The sequence below is a fragment of the Megalopta genalis genome, chromosome 3, assembly GCF_051020955.1.
Source record: "Megalopta genalis isolate 19385.01 chromosome 3, iyMegGena1_principal, whole genome shotgun sequence".
Lineage (NCBI taxonomy): Eukaryota > Metazoa > Arthropoda > Insecta > Hymenoptera > Halictidae > Megalopta > Megalopta genalis.
Genome location: NC_135015.1, coordinates 21,042,048 through 21,059,646, shown reverse-complemented (window position 1 = coordinate 21,059,646; position 17,599 = coordinate 21,042,048). Strand labels below are relative to the sequence as shown.

General features: G+C 41.3%; 3 protein-coding genes across 7 annotated transcripts; 2 read left to right on the top strand and 1 right to left on the bottom strand.

Annotated features, from left to right (window-relative positions):
• The first annotated feature begins 2,288 nt into the window (after window positions 1–2,288).
• vermilion (Tryptophan 2,3-dioxygenase vermilion) lies at window positions 2,289–11,589 on the top strand. The gene is made up of 7 exons (XM_076520276.1): window positions 2,289–2,735; window positions 3,395–3,555; window positions 5,178–5,383; window positions 10,077–10,436; window positions 10,510–10,759; window positions 10,837–10,930; window positions 11,083–11,589. Exons 1-7 carry the CDS (start codon window positions 2,707–2,709, stop codon window positions 11,252–11,254), a joined length of 1,272 nt encoding a protein of 423 aa, XP_076376391.1. The 5' UTR covers window positions 2,289–2,706; the 3' UTR covers window positions 11,255–11,589.
• LOC117218933 (cathepsin O) lies at window positions 11,374–16,471 on the bottom strand. Of its 5 annotated transcripts, none has more exons than XM_076520278.1 (8): window positions 16,333–16,471; window positions 16,133–16,213; window positions 14,951–15,156; window positions 14,065–14,203; window positions 13,249–13,484; window positions 13,007–13,155; window positions 12,884–12,934; window positions 11,374–12,232 (listed from the first exon to the last, which is right to left on the bottom strand). In XM_076520278.1, exons 3-8 carry the CDS (start codon window positions 15,134–15,136, stop codon window positions 11,824–11,826), a joined length of 1,170 nt encoding a protein of 389 aa, XP_076376393.1. In that variant the 5' UTR covers window positions 15,137–15,156; window positions 16,133–16,213; window positions 16,333–16,471; the 3' UTR covers window positions 11,374–11,823. The 5 variants fall into 5 exon arrangements, with proteins under 5 accessions (XP_076376393.1, XP_076376394.1, XP_076376392.1 ...); XM_076520279.1 differs by having other exon boundaries at window positions 16,146–16,213; XM_076520277.1 differs by lacking the exons at window positions 16,133–16,213; window positions 16,333–16,471 and adding an exon at window positions 16,001–16,019.
• LOC143259171 (small ribosomal subunit protein uS3-like) lies at window positions 15,563–17,329 on the top strand. Its single transcript, XM_076520280.1, has 5 exons — window positions 15,563–15,647; window positions 15,856–15,977; window positions 16,446–16,768; window positions 16,843–17,030; window positions 17,110–17,329. Exons 1-5 carry the CDS (start codon window positions 15,563–15,565, stop codon window positions 17,298–17,300), a joined length of 909 nt encoding a protein of 302 aa, XP_076376395.1. The 3' UTR covers window positions 17,301–17,329.
• Window positions 17,330–17,599: the final 270 nt, after the last annotated feature.

Sequence of the window (17,599 nt, the reverse complement as noted above, 5' to 3'; positions counted from 1 at the left end):
ATATATATATATATTTCTATATTATATTTCTGTATTATATATTTCTACATTATATATATATATTATATTTATATCTATTATATCTATTATACATTATATCTATCATATATTGTATCTATTATATTTTCATTCTATATATTATATCTATAATACATTTATTTTATATATTATTATATCCGCATGTTATTTATTTATTATCCATAATAATTATTCTTATCGTGCACGCGCCGATGTATCCGTAACGAATAGAAGTTCCGTGAGAACGATGTAAAAAATACATGTGAAATTATTTTGATATTCAACCTAAATTGTTGCTTGTTGAAATCGCGTGCATCGCGGATAAAAAAGACATTGTTAAAATAGTTCGGAGAACAAGCGACAGATACAAAAACTCTACGACATTTTGCTGGAGAATATGAAAACAACATTTATCCTGCAAGAATCGCGCGAAGAATTTCCTAAACAAATTGTTTCTGGCTCGATTTCCGGTCTCGTAGATCTTTTTCGACGATTCGTCTAACGACGAATTAATTGTTCAGCGGCTGCTGCGTGTCCGCCGCGGTTGCGCTACCAGCAGCGACATCTGTCGCGCACGGATCGTGAAGTAACGACGACTCGAAAGCGTACCGGACGCGCCATCTGTCGGACGCGACGCGAACCACGACTCGAACGATATTCAAAGTGAATCCGATACTTCCGTCTGTTTGATTCGATTTTCTTTTTTCGTTTTGCATCAGATACAGTTTATTTGTATCGATTTAAATTGCTCCCCGCAGTAGAGAAACAACTGTTTACAACGTTGTTTGCGATCTCGACCGCATGCGCGGCCGGCGGAATATCAATTTTTACCGTGATAACAAACTCCTAGTTTCGAATGGGGTTTCACGGTTCGGTTTTTTGCAAGTGAACGATGTTGAAATTGAATTTTATCAAATCTTTATTCGACGAAGTAACTCGTCTGATTCAATAATAGAATAACATTGTCAATTTTCTATATTATATTATATTTCTATAATCCTGTATTATATATTTCTATATTTTTTTATTATATTTTTCTATATTTCTATATTATATATTTCTATATTATATTTCTATATTTCTATATTATATATTTCTATATTATATTTCTATATTACATATTTCTATATTATATTTCTATATTTCTGTATTATATTTCTATATTATATATTTCTATATTTCTGTATTATATATTTCTATATTTCTATATTATATATCTCTATATTATATATTTCTATATTATATCTCTATATTATATATTTCTATATTACTATATTATATTTCTGTATTATATATTTCTATATTATATTTCTGTATTATATATTTCTATATTATATATTTCTGTATTATATAGTTCTATATTATATTTCTGTATTATATATTTCTATATTATGTATTTCTATATTATATATTTCTATGAAATATATTTCTATATTATATTTCTATTCTATATTTTATTTTCTCGCAGCGCATCGTACAAAACCAAATTCTATTATTTACTTTGCATTTAACGCAACGGACCATGGTCATTACGCAAATCTCTGTCGAAACAAACAAAAAAATGCATCGCTCGGAAAATCCGATTGTATCGTTTCGGTTCGAATTAGATATTACAAAATTTGTACAAGATCGCACGGTATATTAGCCTGTAATTATATACACTTAAATATCCCCGGTTACGAATACGCGCCCTGTCCATTCTTGTAACACAATCCTCAACGGGCGCGGTGAGGACGAGTTAACTCGTCGTTGGCGTTCGCTGTCGCCTTTCACCGGCTCTCTTCCACGGTTCCTCGAATTCCGCCGATAATAATAAAAAAAAAAAACGGCGAACACGGGCGTTTCGCACCTGCCGTCGATCGCGAAAGAAAATATTCGCGTTGCTCCGGGACTCGGTTTATCGTCACGATAATTATTCATTGAACGATCGAGAACGATCGAGAACGATCGCCGAACGATCCGGATAAACATTCCGCGAGATTTTTGCGATCCAACGCGTTGGAAACGGGGCGCGCGCGCGCGCGCTATCTTCGCGGAAACATCGCGAATGTTTTCATTTCGTGACGGATTTCTACGGCCGGTTACATCAACCGGTCGCAGAAAATCAACGATAACGGAGCGAATATTGTTGTTGTTTTTTTCACATAACGATAAGGCCGAAGGACGCGTCGCCGCGTCGCGCGCGGACTTTTATTAATAGAAATATGTTTTAGAGAGAAAACACGCGGCGATGATCTTCGATCGTTCGTGCGGTTCATTCACGTGCTCTCCTCCGCTCGTCGAAATATAAAAGGGGGATAGTTTCGCGAGCGCGATGGCCATTCAGTTTTTAGTCACGGCTTAACCAGCTCGTCGACAGCATGCGTCGCTCGTTGCCTCCCGTCCGACCGAGCTAGCTCGCGCTCCCGTGTGAAACCCGACGACATGTCGCTCTAAAAGGACACACCGACGTCCGTCGTCCGCGGCCGAGAAGTTCGTGAACAACGTTCCGAGGAGTTTTCCGCAACGGAACGACGGTCTCGCGCGGAAATCCGCCGCGAAGATCGGTGAAGGAACAAGTGCGCGCCTACGAACGACGAACTTTCCGCAATTAGAGGATCGCCGAGAGTTCCGATTCGGTACTTCGAAAAGTCGTTCCTCGTTTTCTTGTCCTTCGTCTCTCGACGTGATCGCAGCAGACAGAAAAATATGGCCTGCCCGTTGTCGGACGCGATCGCGTAAGTAATCGGGATTCAAGGCGTTACGCGGCGTTTCTTCTTCGGCGGAGGAATTTTCTTCTCGCGGCCGCGAAAATCAATCGACAATTTTAGCAATAATTGCGAACGCAACGTGGACAACAACAGCGGAGAATCGCCTCGGATAGCCGAACAGTCGAATGAACGGCCGGCATCGATTCGACGCGAACCGGGCATGGTGCTCTGTTAAGTGGCAGCCCCGACAGTGCGCGTTTTAGGGGTTAAAAGTTCGGGGTGCCGTTTCGGGGGTGTCGGCGCGGCGGCGGCGGCGGCGGCGGCGGATCAAACGGTGGATTAAACGGAACGGCTAAACGGTCGTGGTTAATAACGAGTCCCGTCGTTACGGAAATTGGTCTTCGCCGGTTACGAATAAATTGTTCAGCGCCTACCATTGAACGTTATTAATTGCTATCGGCCATCCCGCGACAGCGAATAGATTTATAATTAACGGCGAGCATTATTATTAGACCCGCGTGCATGTCTGAATTTCGTCGATTCGGAGCCGCCCGCGAAATTAGTAATGTTCGATCGCGATGTTGATCGAAATGTTAATCAACCGGCTGATCGATTATAAATGACGGGGGGGGATGGTGCGGCGGTGCTCGCGGTTGTGTAATTCGACAGTGATATTTAAATTCTAGGGAGGATCGCGACCAAGAGAACGGCCAGTTGACGGAAGGGCCGGGCATGCTTTACGGCGAGTATCTTCGATTGGACAAAATCTTGACCGCGCAGAGATTACTCAGCTCCGAATACAGCAAGGAGGTGCACGACGAGCATCTATTCATCATCACGCATCAGGGTAAATACGTTAGAGCCTGTCTTTCGACCCCCGGCGTTACTAGATCGTACGCGAAAATCGCGATTTTTATTTTAAATATTATAATATTCGAAAATATTAAAATTAAGAAGTATTAATATTAATATATTGATAAATTATATATATATATATAACTTCAATTAATAATCTTATTAATAATTTTAATATATATTAATATATAATAATAATAATATATTATATTATATATATTATATTATATTATATTATATTATATTATATTATATTATATTATATTATATTATATTATATTATATTATATTATATTATATTATATTATATTATATTATATTATATTATATTATATTATATTATATTATATTATATTATATTATATTATATTATATTATATTATATTATATTATATTATATTATATTATATTATATTATATTATATTATATTATATTATATATTAGTATATTATAATATTATTATATTATAATATACTTACAATATTATTGTTATCAATATATAATATATAATAAGCGGTTAATATATTAATATATAGTATATAGTAAAATATTAATATATTAATATATAATACATAGTAAAATATTAATATATTAATACATAACATATAGTAAAATATTAATATATATTAATCAAATATTCGTATATTAATATATATATTAATATATTAAAATATTAATATTAATACTAATATTAAGATTCAAGTCGATTAGACCGGTTCGCTCTTTCAAAAGGTGGTCGAATACTTTTTGCCAGGGGTGGTTGCATGCCAAGATAACTCGTGCGGGAAATCAATTTTTGATAAACTTTAAACTTTACGAATTATGTCGAAGAATTTTTATTACGCGCAAAGATCCGCGGCGAACAATATTAACTAGCAGGCGGATCTCGTTCGCTTGCCGAGAAAAAAAAAAGCTGCGAGCAACGTAGGAGTAAAACAAAATCATTTCCGAACCCCTGCGTATCGGTCTCCCAAAATCCGCGCCTCGTCGCAGCTTTACGACAGCCTATCGCCGGGGGCCAGCGCATTCGCAGTCGTTACAGAGAATTTTAATAATAAACGCTGCCGAGCACTGCTGTGCGATCAGTTTTCTATCGTTTTACGATGGGAACAAACGTAATTTCGTTCGCCGAAATGTCGAACTATTGCATAAAGAAAGCTCGTACAAATCGATTCGGCTGAATCGGCTGGTAATTTCACGTCGACGCGTGTAAAAAGCAACCGAAAGCGAAAAGTACAAAATAACGTAAAAAAGAAAAAGAAAAAGAAAAAGAAGACGGCGCGCGTGCAACATTGCACAACGATTAGGCTATCGGTCGATGGAATTTCACTCGGCGTTCACTATATAATTTCGCGATCATTATCCTCGGGTATCTCGCGGAGCGTAACACGCGTCACCGATTAGGCTAACGTCCAGTCATTTTCCGTGGCTCGTTAAAATGCTTTTAACGATGATTCGCAAGTCGAAGCGAATTCGAACTATACCCGGAACGATTCCCAGAGAAACGATCGCCGATCGAACGTCTCGAAAACGAAATCCGCCGGCCGTCCTCCACCGTCGAACTCCTTTGATAACTAATGCTCATCGAATACGTTTTGCTGTCCGTGTGGTAGCGTACGAACTCTGGTTCAAGCAGATCATCTACGAGCTGGACACAGTCAGGACGCTCTTCAACTCGGAGCCGAGCAGCTACGATCCGGCTTTGAATGGGACCGCGAACAACCGTTCCTCCCAGAAGAATCGGCTCTCCCAGGTTCTGAACGAGTCGAGGACCCTGGAGATCCTGAAGAGATTAAACCGCATCGTCCTCATTCTAAAAGTAAGCGAGATATATCGGTGGGATCCTCGCGGGATCTCCGTGAGATGATCGGATCTTCGTGGCCGCCGATATAAAGATTCGCTGAGAAGGAATGAGAGGACATTGAGATAAATGGATAGATTAGATAGATAGACAGATAGATAGATAGATAGATAAACAGATAGATAGATAGGTAGATAGACAGATAGACAGATAGACAGATAGATAGACAGATAGATAGACAGATAGATAGACAGACAGATAGACAGACAGATAGACAGACAGATAGACAGACAGATAGACAGACAGATAGACAGACAGATAGACAGACAGATAGACAGATAGATAGATAGACAGATAGACAGATAGATAGATAGACAGATAGATAGATAGATAGATAGATATATAGATAGATAGATAGATAGATAGATAGATACAGTAATTTCTCCCAGAAATGTTCGGAGGTCGGAATTAAAACCGGCGGATTCGAGAATACTGAGTCGCGATTCTTCGCGAGCCTCGCGGCTCGTTTTTATAGACACTCGGGGCAGTCGGGGCAAATGATAATTGTAAAATAATCTAGATGAATTTGAGAAAGTCTCTACTATAATCTCCCTAAATCGTTTCCAATGGAAAAGATTTTCTCATTGGCGAAAGTGACCTCCTCGGTAAGTCCGCATTCAAACGTCTCTCCAGGGTTTGACAAATTTTTTCCACGATTCCGTTTACCACGATCTTCAAGATCAGAGTCTTCCCTTTCGGACGACGTCAAAGTTTTCGATCTTCCGATTTCGTCTTTCTACTTTATCGCGGTCCGAAGCGACCGAGATGAATTTTGACAAATTTTCGATTTCAATTCCGATCCCTGTTGGCTGATCTTTCTATTTCTAAGTTTTTGCCACGATTCGAAGGCAATTCGGTGGCCATGTGCCACGGTTCGACGGTCGACCCTATTAAATAGATTTAAATTACATAGGCGTAGGACTGGCACAGGGAAATTCACAGCAACCGGAAATTTGGCATTTCCGGGAGAAATTACTGTAACTATAAAAACGAGCCGCGACGCTCGAATAATCCTATTAGCATCGACGTAGCAATAAATTACATAGGCGTAGTATTAGCAGAGAGAAATTCGCAGCAACCCGAAATTTGGCATTTCCGGGAGAAATTACTGTAGACAGATAGATAGATAGATAAACGGACAGATAAATAAATAGAGAGAGATAAAGAGTGTGTACGTGTATAAGAGAGAGAGAGAGAGAGAGAGAGAGAGAGAGAGAGAGAGAGGAAAGATGGATGAAGAGAGGCGGAGAACGAGAGCAAATAGAGTATTCCGGTGCGGCGTGATCGCATCGCAGGATAATACGATACGCGCGGAACGAGGCCAGTAACCATACCGTTGACAATGACAGTGATGGAAGGAACGTGAACGACCCTTAATCGCAAGCCAATTAGAGCATTGTGATTTATGACAGGGGTGCTGATCCGCTCGCGGTGACTCTAATCGAATTTCTTGGATGGGTCTCCTCTCGAGGGGTTCGCAGCGCCCGTCTCTAGCCGTCTTCGGTGCAGGGTGTCCCCATGAACGTCGCTTTAACCCTTCGCCGGCAACGTTCTACAGTTTTTCAATCGTCCCTAGCACGTTCTACGCTGCGCGACGCATTAATCGATCAATGTTCCGCGCATCGTCTCGCACAGCCTTCCTCGAAGAACAGCCTAAGTTAACCTCTTAGACACGACGCGCCACTATAGTGGCTTTCGCGGCTGTCATCTTTCAGAACGACACGCCACTATAGTGGCTTTCGCGGATGTCATCTCTCTGGACGATGCGCCACTATAGTGGCTTGCTCTAGCAGCTCACTCGCTCATCGTTTGAACCAAATAATCGTCTTCGTATGCATTGTTTCACACTTCTTTTGTCTTCGCATCGATTTACAACAGTCTACAGGGTGTCCCAAAAATGTCTCGCAATCCGGAAATGGCGGGTTCATCGGATCATTTGAAGCAACTTCTTCCTTTACAAAAATTTTCTCCGAGACACCGTTAACGAGTTATCAACGAAAAACAGTGACCAATAAGAATCGAGTACGACCGACGCGAGGCGGCCCAGCCAACCAGCGCGCGAAGCCCAGTTCCGCTCATTGGCTCGATCGCCTCGCGCCAGCCGAGCTCGCCTCTCATTGGTCACTGTTTCTCGCTAATAACTCGTTAACGGTGCCTCGGAGAACATTTTTGTAAAGGAAAAAGTTGCTTCGAATGGCCCGAGGAACCCGCCACTTTCGGATTGCGAGACATTTTTGTACAGTACACATCGGACTCTGCCGTCCAGAGAAACAGCCTCGCGCAGAATTCAGCCGTACCTGAAAGGTTAACGGTTCGCTCGTTCCTCCGTCGCTCTTTAGAGCGACGAATTACGGTTTCAATTTGTAACATAGCGTCAAGCAGATAGAGCTTGCACCGTGCGAATAGAAAACAAAGAAACGTCTGATCGTCTTCGGGAACGGAAAATTGCCGAATTTCACGGCCCGAAGAACGGATCGCGCGTCGCAGAACAGAACTCACAGCGAAGTCGTCGAAGGCCTCTAGAAACCCCGCGCGCGCGGTCTGTCGTCGCGCCGATATAAGGCGACGATAAGGCCGCGATCGGATTTTTCCAACATCCTGTACATCCGTCACGGCCGTGGACGATTTCGATAGCCGATAATTCCGCGCGGACGGACGGTCGCGGCAAACGGGTCAAGGTTCCGTCGAGCGCGACACTCTTTTTCCGTCGACGGCGTTTCCCTCGCGTTCCCCCCCGTTCCTCCCCGCGTCACCGACCCCATTCGCGATCGAATCGGTAAGATTGTGGGAACTACAGGAATAACAGTGGGACCCGGGTAAGTCAACACCGCCGGATGATATGCGACACCCCGCGCCGACACGCATAGATGCGTTAGGTAACTGGCTCGTTGGCGCTCTTTCTATACCGCAGAATGCAGGTGTGGTCGTCGCATTTTCTCGTCTCGCCGGCAAATGGAAAAATCGCCGGCGCAGGGTTAAGCAAGCGAGCAGCCAGGCCTCTCTGTTCGTCGCGGGATGATCGATTCCCGCCGACGATTTCCCATGACTGCGCCGAGGAGGCCCGCCGATCGAACGAAGAAAAATAAGGGGCGGCGGCGCGGTCGCTTCGTTGCGGGATCATCCGCCAGGATTTTCTTTTCTTTTGTTGTTGTTGTTGTTGTTGTTTCTCCGCCCGGGAATCTCTTGTTCCGCCGTAACGAGCAACCAGCTAGAATTTGTCAAGGGTCGTTTTGACCCTACGTAACTGAAGCGCAAGGGTGGCAACCATACAATTGCAGACACGGGGTCTTCTCAGTCGCGGACAAGATCGATTACGAGTCTCTCTCTCTCTCTCTCTCTCTCTCTCTCTCTCTCTCTCTCTCTCTCTCTCTCTTTCTCTTTTTTTTTCTCTATCTGTACAAACCAGCTGTAGACAATTCGTTATTTAGAGGCGCGAGTCCCCGGCGAAATTGAACAATTGATACCCTCGAATGCTAAGACTGTAGCATACGTGATTGCGCGATCGTACAAATCAGGATAACGCTGCTTCTTCGTCCGGAAACGAAGCGTAGATTTGTAGAGAGAAAACCGTCGGGCCGAGAATCGAATTGGTTGCCGCGCTTGTTAAATTCGTAGGCGGTCGTTTCGCAGAACGAGTGTAACGGTTGCTAGGAATTTAAAGCATCGTCGTGTGTTCTACAGCGGCTCGCAAAACTGGACTAAACGACTTGAATTTGTTTTTAGGTGAAAGAGGGAGACTGGTCGAGTGGACGATGACCAAAATGCTTGTTTTTCATTTTTGTTATAGGCTCGGATAAAAGAAGTTAAATAAACGAGAGCTTTTTTTAACTTTTTCTTTGTCGTCCCAAGTAGTAGGAAAATTAAAAAAAAAACAAAGGCGTTTTATTGGGTTGTCCGGAAAGTTCGTGCCGATTTTTTAGGAAAATTAAAACGCAGCCCATTTAAATATTGGAGCCAAGCTTCACAGTACGATCGCGGATGATTGATTTTGATTTATTTAGCATTCCTGCTAATTGTCGTAATGTTGAGCGTCGGTTATTCTCGATTTCTGTTCTAATCGTATCTTCGTCTGTGGTGGACGGCCTACCCGGGCGTTCTTGATCTTCAAGGTCGAAATTTTCAGCTTTAAACCGAGCAAACCACTTCCGCACAGTTCTTTCGGCTACAGCATCCTCGCCATAAACAGCGCATATCTTATTTGCCGCTTGTGTGGCATTTTTGCCCTTTCGGAAAAAGAAAAGCATTAAATGCCTATAATGCACTTTATTTGCCACCATATTCTAGGGCGTACGAAACTGATAAAAATTAACGAATCGTAACCACACACACACAAGCTTCTTTGCAAATATGACTGAGGTTATCTCTTTTAGAATATGTACGCATGTCATTTGTTTTCAATAATTGTGATATATTCGGTTAGGTCTCCCACACTACCTACCGAAAATCGGCACGAACTTTCCGGACAACCCAATAGTTAACGTTCAGTAGACTAGTCCCGCTTTCATCTAAAAACAAATTCGAATCGTTCGAGTTATGTTTTAGAAGGTGTACGAGCACTTTTTTATGTCATTCTGTATACATATAACGCGCGATCCGGTTATCGTGGCGGTTGTCGCGAAAGCGTCTGTACAGCGGTGTTGGTCCTCTTCAGCTTCTCGTGGAGCAAGTGACGATCCTGGAAACCATGACGCCCCTGGACTTCATGGCGTTCAGGGACTACCTGTGCCCAGCCTCGGGCTTCCAGTCGCTGCAGTTCCGGCTGCTGGAGAACAAGCTGGGCGTGAAGCAGGAGCACAGGGTGAAGTACAATCAAAGTTACGCCAGAGCCTTCGGCAGAGATCCGAAGGCCATCGAGGCGATCAAACGGTCCGAGGAGGAGCCGAGTCTCAGCTGTCTGGTTCAAGGATGGCTGGCGAGGACGCCGGGCCTCGAGAGCCACGACTTCGACTTCTGGGGAAAGTACAAGAGATCCGTGGAGACGCTGCTCGCCGAACAGGAACAATTCGCCCGAGTAATTGGCTGCTACCGACTGCGTGATCGAACTTTCGGATCGAGGGATTTTTATCGTTGATACTTCCTTTCAGAAACAGGCGACGGAGCAGCTCAAGAATCATTATCTGTCCACCGTGCGTTCGCGACAAGCGGCCTTCGAGACGATCTTCAACGAATCTCTTCACAACGCCCTCGTGTCGCGCGGCGAACGGAAATTCGCCTACGGGGCCCTTCAAGGGGCCGTGATGATCACATTGTACCGCGACGAGCCGAGATTCAGCCAACCCCATCAGATCCTGACCGCGCTGATGGACATCGACTCCCTTATCACGAAATGGAGGTGTAAGAAAACACAATCGGTCCCCGTATCCGTTCACCGTTCGAGATTGGAAATAGTACATTTGCGATTTGTCCACCAGATAATCATGTTCTCATGGTGCAAAGGATGATTGGGTCGCAGCAGCTCGGAACTGGCGGTTCTTCCGGCTACCATTACTTGAAGTCCACGTTGAGGTACTCTATCCGCGGGTGTGCCCGGCATCTGAACGCTCGTATAAATTGACTTGATTGTTATCAAGCGAAATTACCGTCGGACGGTGATCGTTTTTTAGAGACCGGAGCATTTAGTATCTACGTTGCTTCACAGACGAACTTTTACGTTTCAGCGACAGATACAAAGTCTTCTTGGATCTGTTCAACCTGTCCACGTTCTTGATACCCAGACAAATGATCCCGCCGTTGACGAAGCAGATGAAGACGAAGTTGTCGATCGCCTGCAACGGATGGAGCCCGGACGACAATCAGAACAACTCCGAATGCACGCTCGAGGACACGTAAGCGAATGTTCGCGGCCCGACGACGACGACGACGACGACGACGATACGCATGATATGTTTCTCAGGAAACATTTTGGAAATACAGAACAAGAGGAAACCGCATAGGAACTAAGCATAGCGTCGGTAAATGAAATCTTTTATTACAGCCTAACGCTTGGCGCGCGTTAAGAAGTTTGTAAAAATTAGAGCAGTCGTGTGAACCGTCTCGCGACAGAATACTTGTTAGTATTTATACTTATATAACAACAGGCGTCGTAACAATGATTACCTTGATTAAAATACTTTCATAGGCTATGTACATTTACGGGCCAATATAAGCACTTTATTTCAAGCCAATCACGTTCGACTCTTCGTCCCGTCTCATTTAGCGGCTTAGAGTAGATCCAGCGACGAGACTTGGTTTGCTATACCTGTCGAAACACAATTCATTTCTGTCAATTTGTTCTGTCGATTTGCTTACAACCTACTTGTCAATTGCTTAATAATACTTCGGTTATTTATAACCCGTATCACGATCGTTGCACTTTTCTTTGGCATTTTTCTCGCCCGCTCCGCTCGCGCGAAACTGACCTAACGGTCGAATGACAACAACAAAAATATTTTTGTTGATATTTGCCGACCCCGAAGGTCGTGTTTAACGTGCCTAATAAATACGATAAGCGCGATAAGCGCCCGCGTTAACATATTTCGCAAAGCAAAATTAATCGTACCGCATAAATTACTGCCTATCGCAATGTACATGTAGCCTTTATCGCCGAAGCCGGTGCCCCACGAATTCTTGACGATGTAATGCGGTATGGCCGCCGTCTTGTCGTAGCCGACTATCTGTACAGCGTGGTTCAGGCTAGCGAAAGAGCCATCGCAATGATCCTGCATCACTCCGTCCAAGTAGTTCTGCCAAGATAGAGCGTTGACCGCGGCCGCGACTGGTCCATGCGTAGCGAGCGTTGCCAGCAGATCATCCTCTGCATCTACGAAACTAACGCCCGTTAAGCCTTTAATCCTCTTAATGCCAAACGCTGCAAGCGATTGCCAATTACATAGGAAACTGCCGCGTTCGAATTCATTAATTCAATAGCGGCAGTCGACAATTCTTGGACCAAAATCGCGATTCAAATTCGTGTCTATTCCTGTCAGTGAGCCGATAATAAGTAGACTGCAAATTAGACTGCAAAATAGTAAAAATGGATGAACGAAACGCAGAACAGTGAGGAAACAAGAAGAATTTTAAAAAAAAGAAAAGAAAACTGTTACATTACTGTCGCTTCTATTTGACATAGACGACGAAGAAAATTGTTATTTTGCCTAAAGACTCGCAGTCTAGTAATAAGAACACACTGGCATATCTTGTATATTCGTCGTCGTCACCGTGTGACAACATTGAGAGCAATGCTGAGCGATCGGCTTACGTAAGAAAACCTTTTACACTTAATCGCTCGCAAATAACACAACGGCACCGATGCTCGTCGCTACTTTACAAATTAAGTGCTCTGCCTAGCCGTTTCTCCGATTCAGGCTATTGATTTCTGAATGTCAGTTTTTTTTTCTTGGAAGTGTCAGCTCTTTTCCTGGAGGCAGTGAAATCGATACGCGTGCGCTGATCCCGTGATCTAGAGTTACAGAGCCTTACTTGTCGCACGTGAAGTCTTTTACTCGAACGCTGGTCCCCTTCGTCAACGTCCTAAAATTATAATCATATTAATTGTTATTCGCATCACGCGGTTTAAATATAAATTATACGAATATCACTTACTTGTCCAGCCTACACGTACCCGTCGTTCGCGTAAGCGGGTACACGGACGCTGGAAGTATCGCCGCTTTTGTCAACACCAACCACGAGAGCAAGCTGCAGATGTCCCCTCCCTCGCAACCAAAATTGCTATTCTTTGCGCAGTCGATCATCTGTCAATAGTTCAGATAAATAGCCATTAAACGATTCAAGAATTCTAAAGCATTTCGTAGAACCGGGTAATTCTGAAGAACAAGTAGACGTACTTCTTGGACGCTCAGTGGGTACAAAGTGCCATTTTTGATCGCAAACATTGATTCTGCCACTTGCACAGTGCTGAAAGCCCAACAAGCACCGCAGGTCCCTTGACTTTGCACAGGAGACACCACACCTTTCTCTCTCCAGTCGAATTTCGCCGGTACGCCGATAGATCTTCTCACCCGGTTGCCAGACCGTCGCTGGTGATGGCACTGGTGGTAGGATGCCATCAAGTGCCTTTCTCCTAACGCAAAATGCATTCATTCGACGTAGATGTTTGTTAATTTATTTATACTCATTACCACTCACGCTCGGGACCACATTTTTTGCGCCTGAAAAGACTGTCTCTCTGTCTAACTTGAACGTTTTACCTCCCCTCCCCCCCCCCCCTCCCCATAGGCAACCGAAATGTATGAACAATTTCAAAACCTTGGTATTTAACATTTCTTACATAAATATATATAATAATTATATAATAATATAATATTATAATATTAATGTATAATAATATATATATAATATATTAATATAATAATATATATAAATACTTTAAAATTATAAATCGATGAAATAGTATCCAGAAAATGAATACCCAGAGTTTTGTGATATTTTCAGAGAAACTTAAAAACTTATTAAAAGAGAGAAATATATAGCAAATATATGGCTGCGTACCCGGTTGCCTACGTAAGGGTTCAATGTTTTGGTTATCAAGTCAGATGGAACATTGTACAGTTATTTCAGTTAATAGGTATATCTTCTTTAATAAAATATGGATAGGTATTGCAATAAGCTATCGAGAGTAGTTTGTTCTGAGCGTGTCCCACCTCTTATAGGAAGATCCGGAACAAGTGTTTGGGTCAGAAATTCATTCTCGGACATGTCCGAGTATTTGGTAAGTCCAAAGTAAGCGCTCTCCCGTGAAGATCTAAGGCCGTTCATTGTGTCTATGTGCCGCAACGATCTCTGCAATAAAGACGCAGCTGTTTGAACAGACGTTACGTTAACGATTATATAAAATGTTAATTTAGCGTCTTTGGTTTCTAGGATATACTTGACAATCATTGTTATTATTTACCGTTAATGCCAAATGATGATAATACGTTCATAGCAACATGATAGTTGTATCACTATATTGTACTCAATGTTATAGTATATGACTTATATAATTATAATACATATATATACTTATATATTATATTATATATTATTATATATACTTATAAGTATATATAGTATAATATATATTATATATATATAGTAATACAACATGATAGTTGTATTACTATATATTGTACTTAATGTTATAGTATATAAAATACCACTCTGTACTTCAAACTTATTATAATGATGCTTACCACTACATACACAGCATACAGTATAGTGAACTACTATAATAGAATATTGTGACGTAGTGTAATCTGAACTAGCATAGTATAATGTGACATTGGCAGAACGATGCTATACTATACTACAGCAAATATTATTTTGAACAATTTTAAACATCATCGAAACACTGTTTTCGAATGCTAAGATTCCCGCGATTTCGAAAAGAAGAAAGAAAATAAGATCGCAGATATGAACGCGGGAAATTTTCAAAACTGCAGGCACGAATAGACCGAAATGAATATGTATCGCTGAAGCCGTATCATGTCAAGTATGTACATAGTACTCACATGTTATCGAATTCTCTCATGAATCGCGAATGCTTACCTGAAACCTCTTGAATCTTTTATCGTATTCCTCGGGCTCGTTCTTGTAAGATTTGTTGTAACGCGTAACATAGTCCTCGAAAAGCTTAACATCTTCCGTGCTGACATCCGGGCCAACCCGAATCGGTATTACAGCAAAACACAGACTCACTGCCAACACCGTCAAAACTATAGTCCTCCACTCCATATCGAAGGCGAAGCATCATTCTGTAACAAGGCAAACCCTCATGCCAAAGCCACCAACCCATACACAAGTAAACTCTCGTTGTATTACACAAACCGATGTGTATGTGCACGAAGTGTACGCATACATAGGGACGTATCGCGAATCTCGACACGCGTGTGTGTTTCGATATCATCAGGGCCGTAAGAAGAAGAAGATCTAATTAGATTTAAGACACGCTTGCGTCTTATAAAAACAGAAGAAAAAACAAATCACCTACAAAACTCGTATTACCTCAGTTATTTATTAATAAATAATAATAATAATAATAATTTAAAATTTCATCGTAAAACTTTACTCCCATATTAGGAAAAGGAACAATTAATTAATAGTTAAGATTTTTTTCCACCGACAGAAATATTCAATTAGCCGAATAAATTGTACAGTTTTATGCATTGTAATCATATGTATCCGCAATTGTATTGTTGTTTGTACAGTTCGTTTAAAAGTGTAAAAAATAATTCAATTAAAAAAGGTACGTCGTCCCAGATTATTTGAAATCCTGCGTGTTTCCTAACCTCTACATTTGGAAATCCTGATCAAGATAGTGTATTAATGTAAAACTACTTTGATTACTAATATTTTTCTCCTAAAAATGCATAATGAATTTATTGTTAATGAAACTGCATGAAACATTGCGTTTTTGCGTAACATAATTTATTACAGCATTATTTTGACTTTAGTGCGGCGGCCCTGGCAAGTTTGCCTGCATACATCCGCTTTCGGTCAGGTCTTTTGGATCTTGGATTCCTTTTGCAACGCTAGCGTCAACATGGACAATCGTTCTATCTCAAAGAAGAGGAAGGTTGGTGAATTTTAGCAGTTTACCGTCAAACTATTTGAAAAATATGATGTCCGCTGTATCGATGAAAACAAGAAAGTGAATATTTTACAGAAAAATAAGGAAATATCTCGTGTGAAAGTTGTGGATGACATGGATGCTTTTAACTGTTTTCTTACATTCGATATTTACATTCATATGGTCTTCGTTAATAATAAGTTTCTTTCGTGTTCATTTAAATTATTTTCGTTTGTCTTTAACTGAAACAAGATGTGCTCATTATTTATCTGGTAAAGCTTTGTGTCTATTTAAAATACATGCGTGTCAACAAATGTATTTTGAAGTTAACCTATACGTTAATTGAACAGTAAACTCATACTTATAACCTATGAGTTGCATGTTTAAAATGAATTTAATTTATTTATGTAAAATGTGCAAGTGCAGCATGAAGAAATATTATTCATGCTCGGTGTGTATTATCCTTTTTTTTAGTTTGTCGGAGACGGCGTTTTTAAGGCCGAGTTGAACGAGTTTTTAACTCGTGAACTCGCGGAAGATGGCTATTCAGGAGTGGAAGTACGAGTTACTCCACATCGAACGGAAATCATTTTGTTGGCGACCCACACACAGAGTGTCCTTGGAGAAAAAGGACGCAGGATTCGAGAGTTGACCTCTGTGGTGCAAAAGAGGTTTAACTTTAAAGAAACCCAAAACATCGAATTATATGCTGAGAAAGTAGCGACGCGCGGTCTTTGTGCTATTGCCCAGGCAGAATCTCTGAGATACAAACTAATCGGAGGTCTTGCTGTACGAAGGTAAATTTAAACGTTAGCTACATTCAAGTATCCTAAGCAGTATATCATCATTATAATGTATATATTTTTTTTAGAGCTTGCTATGGGGTTCTTCGTTTCATTATGGAATCTGGAGCAAAGGGTTGCGAAGTTGTAGTTAGTGGCAAACTACGTGGACAGAGAGCAAAGTCCATGAAGTTTGTTGATGGATTAATGATCCACTCTGGAGAACCCACAAATGAGTATGTGAATACTGCAACCCGCCACGTACTTCTTAGACAAGGTACTTAAGAGTTGACTCACACAAGCAAATAGTAATCGATGAAGACATTAACATTTAAATGCGTTTCTTTTTCTTGCAGGTGTACTTGGTATCAAAGTAAAGATTATGCTTCCGTATGATCCTCAAGGCAAAACAGGTCCCAAGAAACCTCTTCCAGATTCTGTTTCCATTGTGGAACCAAAGGATGAGATTTTCCCATCGCAACCATCTTCAGAAGTGAAACCGTCGAAAGACATAACACAGCCAATACCACCTGTGATTACAGTGTAAATATTTTTTAAAATAAATTTTTAAAAGAAGTGTTAACTTTATTTTTTCCCTTTTTTATGAACCTGGTACAATAACGGTAATGTTACAATGACAAAATCTTAAGAAACGTAATAAAGAAACACATTGATTTTTAATCACAATATAAGAAAATTGATTTGCTTTCGTTGTTTTATTTATTTATTAAAGTTCTAATAGGTCATGTGCCTTCATAAAGAGAATCTAGTTGCGATTGAATTAGCCTAAAATATATTTTGTGAAAAAAAGTGTATTGTGATTAATTCTCCAAGACAAGCTAAATG

Bases quoted from the DNA above. Each gene is read 5' to 3' on its own strand.
- vermilion (XM_076520276.1), top strand. From the start codon at position 2,707: ATGGCCTGCCCGTTGTCGGACGCGATCGC. The intron at 10,437-10,509 runs GTAATTGGCTGC...ACTTCCTTTCAG, and splicing joins AACAGGAACAATTCGCCCGA to AAACAGGCGACGGAGCAGCT. The intron at 10,760-10,836 runs GTAAGAAAACAC...TTTGTCCACCAG, and splicing joins CCTTATCACGAAATGGAGGT to ATAATCATGTTCTCATGGTG.
- LOC117218933 (XM_076520278.1), bottom strand. From the start codon at position 15,136: ATGGAGTGGAGGACTATAGTTTTGACGGTGTTGGCAGTGAGTCTGTGT. The intron at 13,485-14,064 runs GTGGGACACGCT...ATTTTGCGTTAG, and splicing joins TCCGGATCTTCCTATAAGAG to GAGAAAGGCACTTGATGGCA. The intron at 13,156-13,248 runs GTACGTCTACTT...AACTATTGACAG, and splicing joins ACCCACTGAGCGTCCAAGAA to ATGATCGACTGCGCAAAGAA.
- LOC143259171 (XM_076520280.1), top strand. From the start codon at position 15,563: ATGCATTGTAATCATATGTATCCGCAATTGTATTGTTGTTTGTACAGT. The intron at 15,978-16,445 runs GTTGGTGAATTT...CCTTTTTTTTAG, and splicing joins CTATCTCAAAGAAGAGGAAG to TTTGTCGGAGACGGCGTTTT. The intron at 17,031-17,109 runs GTACTTAAGAGT...TTTTTCTTGCAG, and splicing joins CCACGTACTTCTTAGACAAG to GTGTACTTGGTATCAAAGTA.